The sequence below is a fragment of the Capricornis sumatraensis genome, chromosome 16 (genome assembly GCF_032405125.1).
Source record: "Capricornis sumatraensis isolate serow.1 chromosome 16, serow.2, whole genome shotgun sequence".
Classification (NCBI taxonomy): Eukaryota; Metazoa; Chordata; class Mammalia; order Artiodactyla; family Bovidae; genus Capricornis; species Capricornis sumatraensis.
Window position 1 is genome coordinate 80,309,587 of NC_091084.1, and position 7,512 is coordinate 80,317,098.

Consider the following 7,512-nt stretch of genomic DNA (forward strand, 5'->3'; position numbering starts at 1 on the left):
ACACAGTGACTAGAGTTGCTTCCTATCCTGGTAGCCGGCTTTATTTTTTTTAAATATATTGGAAAGCACAAATAGCATTTAAAATTTTTTGTCTGATATAAAATGTCATGATGCCACAATCACCATATGCCAGCAATCAAGTTCAAATGGAAAAATATGATAAGTGCTTTTTACTCCACTGGAGATATGAATTAGGAAAGAAAGAACTTCCTTCAATTATTTTTTAAAAGAACAAACCATAAGGCAAAAAAAAAAATGATAGTTATTTTAAATGTAAGGTTTTCTGGTCTTTGAAGGACATCAAAGATGACAGAATGTGAGAAAATATTTACCAAGTCAACCGAGAGGAGATTTACATCTTGGATAAACAAAGAACATGTGAAATCAATTCAATAGAAACATTCACTAAAAACAATTAACAAATAATTTATGAAATAATAAAATCCCCAAATTCTAAGACTATTAGATAATGATCAAATCTGCTTGTAACTAAAGGGGAAAAGGGAAAGATAAGACATCACTTTACACTTATTTTCCACAAAAAAAGTTAGGAAAATATCAATGCTCACTCAGAAGTGAGGATGTGGGAACCCACATGTGCAATTAGCAAGATGGTACACTGGTGCATCCATCATGTAAAATGATCTGGAAAAACTTGGAAGATGAAATGTGTGCATGCCTTCAGACACAAAAATTCTGTCCCTAGGAGTACACCCTGGAAAACTTTCTCACTGAGTTAACTACAGTGGAGGCAAGTTGTGGGCAGTCTGCCCTCCATCACCAGGGAAACACATGGTAAGCTAGGATGGATGGACACCGTGGAGCAGTGCTACCCGCTGTGTGGTCCATGGACCAGCACCCGTCCTTGGACTCTCGGCTTCTACTGTGTGAGACAATGACTGAAAGTGGAGGGAGCACTTAGAACTATTACAGAATTTTAACAATGCTGAGACCTATTTATTGACTTTTACAAACACGGGGCCACAACAGATTGGAAATTTTATAAAGATGATTATGCTTTACTGTAAATACCTTGATAAACCATTCTACAAAGGGCTCTACAATTCCATGAAGCCATCATGACAGAGAAGATCTACAAGGAAGAAAAAGAAAAAAATGAAGATATGGAGGTAAGTGGAAACAAGATAATAAAGAACCCCATGGGTATGTCAAATTCAAATATAATGATTAGTATTTAGGCAAATTGGTATTTCTAATTAAAATATAGGAAATATAAAAGAAAGCTTAATTAAATAAAATGATGTTCTTATGTGTTCCCGAATTGATGTATGTATGAAGTACTATCCGTTTGCATATTGAAAACACAGCTACTGGTCCTTGGCAATTTCCGCAAACTATCAATGGCAATGTCTAAGTTAGGTGTCAACTTTCAGCCTTTAAAATCTAATTCAATTAAATCATGGAAAATATTCTCTGACCCCCCTCACTATGAAATTAAATATGTGTGTGCTTAGTCATTCAGTCATGTCCAACACTTAGCAACTCCATGGACTCTAGCCCACCAGGCTCCTCTGTTCATGGGATTCTCCCGGCAAGAATCCTGGAGTGGGTAGCCATTCCCCTCTCCAGGGAACTGAACCAGGGTTTCCTGCATTGGCAGGTGGATTCTTTACCATCTGAGCAACCAGGGAAGCTCTGAAATTAAATACAGCATTAAAGTATCACAATCCTCTTAGCTTTCTCTGATCTTCTCTTTGCACCTTTTCAGCTAATATTTGATTTTGTTAGTGATGGAACAAAACAATGGCACTAGGGTGACTGAATTCATTCTCCTGGGATTCGCTGGTCAACACAAGTCTTGGCACGTCCTCTTCATTGTATTTCTAGTGATCTATGTGGTCGCCCTGGTAGGTAACATTGGCATGATCCTGCTCATCAAGACTGACTCTTCCCTTCACACCCCCATGTACTTTTTCCTCCAAAACTTGGCTTTTGTTGATCTCTGCTACACCTCTGCTATCACTCCAAAAATGCTGCAAAACCTTGTAGAAACAGAGCAATCCATCTCACTCATAGGATGTATGGTGCAATTGCTAGTCTATGGGGCTTTTGCAACAAGTGATTGCTACATCCTGGCTGCTATGGCAGTGGACCGCTATGTGGCCATCTGTAACCCACTTCGCTATGGAACTGTTATGTCCCAGAGAGTCTGCAGTCAACTCTTAACTGGTTCATACTTCAAGGGTTTCCTAAATGCTTCTGTAAACACAAGTTTTACTTTCTCATTGAACTTTTGCAAATCCAATAAAATTAATCATTTTTTCTGTGATGCACCCCCAATTCTGGCCCTCTCATGCTCTAGTATTTACTTGAACATCATGTTCCTAACAGTCTTTGTGGGGTTTAACTTGACATTCACTGTGTCCGTAGTCATCTTTTCCTACATATTTATCCTGGCTGCCATCCTGAAGATCTCTTCTGCTGCAGGGCGGAAGAAAGCCTTCTCCACGTGTGCTTCCCACCTGACAGCTGTCACCATTTTCTATGGGACGCTCTCTTACATGTATCTGCACAATCGCACCATAGAATCTCAAGAGCAAGAAAAAATGGCTTCTGTGTTTTATGGCATTATAATCCCCATGTTAAATCCCCTCATTTATAGTCTGCGAAACCAAGATGTGAGAGAAGCCCTGAAAGGAGTTGGAAAGAAGTGTTTCTAGACAACATCAATGTCTAACTCAACATTGCTCAATGAGCAACTGACAGTTCTCTCTTATTTCTCAACAGCAGAAGATGTAGAAGATATTTGTGAGATACAAACAAAAAATTATATAAAATATATTTCCTTAATTGTATCAATAGCTTTTGAAAAATGATCAACCTTCCGATCTTAAATGATCAAATAACCTTCTAATTCACATAAAGACTTTCCCTGGTGGATCAATTGTAAAGAATCTGCCTGAGATGTGGGTTCTCACCCTAGTTGGGAAAATCCCTTGGAGAAGGAAATGACAACCCACTCCAGTATTCTTGCCTAGGAAATCCCATGGACAGAGGAGCCTGGTGGGCTACAGTCTATAGGGCTGCAACTCAGCGACTAAAGCAAACTTAGAGAGAAGGCGTCTAAAGAGATCTTTGATATTGCTTTTGTACATTCTGAGGAGCCTTTTTTCAAATATCTTGCTGTTAAAATAGAAAAGAGCAATAAAGAAATGTGTTAGTCAATGTTGTAAAGTACCTGCAACAACAGTAGTATAAAGATACCAATTCAAAAATTTTTTCTGGTTTCTCTTAAGAGGTATTGTTACTCGTGCTATTTTCTGTAACTAAGCTGGTTTAGTATTGCAATGAATCATTTAAAGATGCTCTCCATCTCTTTGGAGAAAATGTGCTGAAAAGAAAGAGGGGGAGAAAAGGACAATTGAAGGAATCCTCATACATATTCAGACATTATGGGTCAGTATCCCTCCTTTCTACACATGGTCTCTAACCAACTAGGAAAGTAACATAGGAATCCAGCAAATATGGATCATAGCCATTTATTCTTACAAAATTTTTGTTTTAAATATAATTGAATCCCCAGTGTACCCTCTTGCAAGGGTACAAATCCAGTGCAGAATTTGGTGCCACAGATCAAACTCATTTATCCAGAAATGAAGCCTTATTTCCCACTATCTCTAAGAGTGGAGAGAGGCGAAAGAAACCAGGTTTAACACAAGAAGTCATACCTGGGCTTAAACACATATGTTCTATCCACAAGCAGAATCAATCACACCCCCGTCCTGTGGACAAGCATGTTAACTGAAAGCCTGAGATCCCATGTTCTATTTCATCTCTCAATGTCATTAATCAGTTAAACCACAGGAAGCTGTGAACTAGAGGATTGACAGACAGGATGGGAGTTCACTGCCTTTCCCAGCATTCCCAGATATTCCAAATTATGGACTGAGGCAGGAAGCACCTACTGGGAGCAAATCACAACCCAAACAACACCAAGAAAATTCAGAGAGCACCAGCTCATGCAGCAGGGTGCATTATAGAAGACGAATCCCAGAAGCAGGAAACTCTGATTTTTCTCTTGGAATTCCTGGTGACCTGCCCATAATACCCTCTGCATAGAGAAACCCTAAATTCAATCTGGACTTGAAAATCAAATCATGTCCTGATTTGATTAGCAAATCATATCCTGAGAGGAGGGAGGGGTCTTCACCTTTACTACCCTAAACTGTCTGGAGACAGACAACCTTCAGGCTTTATTATCCTGATACGTCTTCCTATAGAAACATTCTTAAATGCAATGACTGAAAATGCCTTGCATAGAGGAATTGGACTATGCAGAAAAGTTCATGGAAAAATCTCTGTATTAAACAATATTACTTTGACATTTGTAAAGTAGAAAAAAGGAAATACATGGACAAAAAACACATAATCATAGTAAATGTATTTTTTCCATGACATACAAAGTTAAGAAAAAATTTTAAATAAAGTTACAGAAGAGCTATTTGACATAATGAGAAAAAATTTATATTCAGAAACTCTATATTATTAAAGCCCAGAAAAAGAACACAAAAAGTTTAGGAGTCAAAATTTTACTTCTGCAGCGCACACTACACAGAAGCTGTGGGCAACTCAGTAAGAAGGGAGACAGTGGTTTAGTCACTAGGTCGTGTCCGACTCTGGTGACCCCAAGGACTGTTCAGTTCAGTTCAGTCGCTCAGTCATGTCCAACTCTTTGCAACCCCATGAATCGCAGCACGCCAGGCTTCCCTGTCCATCACCAGCTCCTGGAGTTCATGCAGACTCACGTCCATCGAGTCCGTGATGCCATCCAGCCACCTCATCCTCTGTCGTCCCCTTCTCCTCCTGACCCCAATCCCTCCCAGCATCAGAGTCTTTTCCAATGAGTCAACTCTTCACATGAGGTGGCCAAAGTACTGGAGTTTCAGCTTTAGCATCATTCCTTCCAAAGAAATCCCAGGGCTGATCTCCTTCAGAATGGACTGGTTGGATCTCCTTGCAGTCCAAGGGACTCTCAAGAGTCTTCTCCAACACCACAGTTCAAAAGCATCAATTCTTCGGCGCTCAGCCTTCTTCACAGTCCAACTCTCACATCCATACAGGACCACAGGAAAAACCATAGCTTTGACTAGACGGACCTTAGTCGGCAAAGTTAATGTCTCTGCTTTTGAATATACTATCTAGGTTGGTCATAAGTTTTCTTCCAAGGAGTAAGCGTCTTTTAATTTCATGGCTGCAGTCACCATCTGCAGTGATTTTGGAGCCCAAAAATATAAAGTCTGACACTGTTTCTACTGTTTCCCCATCTATTTCCCATGAAGTGATGGGATCAGATGCCATGATCTTCGTTTTCTGAATGTTGAGCTTTAAGCCAACTTTTTCACTCTCCACTTTCACTTTCATCAAGAGGCTTTTTAGCTCCTCTTCACTTTCTGCCATAAGGGTGGTGTCATCTGCATATCTGAGGTGACTGATATTTCTCCCAGCAATCTGGATTCCACTTTGTGTTTCTTCCAGTCCAGCGTTTCTCATGATGTACTCTGCATAGAAGTTAAATAAGCAGGGTGACAATATACAGCTTTGAGGTACTCCTTTTCCTATTTGGAACCAGTCTGTTGTTCCATGTCCAGTTCTAACTGTTGCTTCCTGACCTGCATACAGATTTCTCAAGAGGCAGTACAGGTGGTCTGGTATTCCCATCTCTTTCAGAATTTTCCACAGTTTATTGTGATCCACACAGTCAAAGGTTTTGGCATAATCAATCAAGCAGAAATAGATGTTTTTCTGGAACTCTCTTGCTTTTTCCATGATCCAGTGGATGTTGGCAATTTGATCTCTGGTTCCTCTGCCTTTTCTAAAACCAGCTTGAACATCAGTGAGTTCACGGTTCATGTATTGCTTAAGCCTGGCTTGGAGAATTTTGAGCATTACTTTACTAGCATGTGAGATGAGTGCAATTGTGCAGTAGTTTGAGCATTCTTTGTCATTGCCTTTCTTGGGAATTGGAATGAAAACGGACCTTTTCCAGTCCTATGGCCACTGCTGAGTTTTCCAAACTTGCTGGCATATTGAGTGCAGCACTGTCACAAATCATCTTTCAGGAAATGAAATAGCTCCACTGGAATTCCATCACTTCCACTAGCTTTGTTCTCAGTGATGCTTTCTAAGGCCCACTTGACTTCACATTCCAGGATGTCTGGCTCTAGATTAGTGATCACACCATCGTGATTACCTCGATTGTGAAGACCTTTTTTGTACAGTTCTTCCATGTATTCTTGCCACCTCTTCTTAGTATCTTCTGCTTCTGTTAGGTCCATACTATTTCTGTCCTTTATCGAGCCCATCTTTGCATGAAATGTTCCCTTGGTATCTCTAATTTTCTTGAAGAGATCTCTAGTCTTTCCCACTCTGTCCGTGGGATTTCCCAGGGGAGAATACCGGAGTGGGGTGCCACTTGCTTCTCCAGGAAATATTCCCATCCCAGGACTCAAACCCATGTCTGCAGCATGGCAGGCAGATTCTTTGCCAACTGAGCTATGAGGGAAGCTTTTTATAGAAGGGAGGGGAAGTGCTTTTTCTAGAGTATGGGCTTTGCTGAATGCATCCACGTATGGATGAGATGGGAGCAGGTACTCTTTAGGTTTAGGTACTCTCAGAAAGCAGAGCTAGATCAGCAACTGTATATCTCAGAAAACATTGCTCAAGAGAGGGGAGAAATACAATAGGAAAACTATGTCATTGGTGAGAAAAGATCGCAGTCACGTAAAAGACTCAGTCACAGTTGCCTTGTGGACTTCAGAGGTCCGATTAGAAACACTTTTTCCTGCTGTCTTTTTGAGACCATTAACACCGCATTAGACACAACACAGTCTGATTTCCTATGAGAACTGATTTTTGTCAGTGGAGTTAACAGTAACTCAAAAGCAAGAAAACATCTTTCTGTTTTTTTTCTTCTTTCTTTTTTTATTTTTATTTTTTTAAATTTATTTATTTTAATTGGAGGCTAATTATTTTACAATATTGTATTGGTTTTGCCATACATCAACGTGAATCCACCATGGGTGTACACGTGTTCCCCATCCTGAACCCCCCTCCCACCTCATTCCCCATACCATCTCTCTGGGTCATCCCAGTGCATCAGCCCCAAGGATCCTGTATCATGCTTCAAACCTGGACTGGCGATTCGTTTCATATATGATATACATGTTTCAATACCATTCTCCCAAATCATCCCACCCTGTCCCTCTCCCACAGAGTCCAAAAGACTGTTCTATACATCTGTGTCTCTTTTGCTGTCTCACAAACAGGGTTATCATTACCATCTTTCTAAATTCCATATATATGCGTTAGTATACTGTATTGGTGTTTTTCTTTTTGGTTTACTTCACTCTGTATAATAGGCTCCAGTTTCATCCACCTCATTAGAACTGATTCAAATATATTCTTCTTTCTTTCTTTTCTTCCTTCCTCCTATCTTTTTTCTTATTTATGTGCCCATGAAAATTACAGAAATACAAGAAATTATAAAAATTG

General features: G+C 39.9%; 1 protein-coding gene across 1 annotated transcript; it reads left to right on the plus strand.

Annotated features, from left to right (window-relative positions):
* The first annotated feature begins 1,751 nt into the window (after positions 1–1,751).
* LOC138093052 (putative olfactory receptor 5AK3) lies at positions 1,752–2,681 on the plus strand. Its single transcript, XM_068989139.1, has one exon. It carries the CDS (start codon positions 1,752–1,754, stop codon positions 2,679–2,681), a length of 930 nt encoding a protein of 309 aa, XP_068845240.1.
* The last annotated feature ends 4,831 nt before the right edge of the window (positions 2,682–7,512 follow it).

Bases quoted from the DNA above. Each gene is read 5' to 3' on its own strand.
- LOC138093052 (XM_068989139.1), top strand. From the start codon at position 1,752: ATGGAACAAAACAATGGCACTAGGGTGACTGAATTCATTCTCCTGGGA.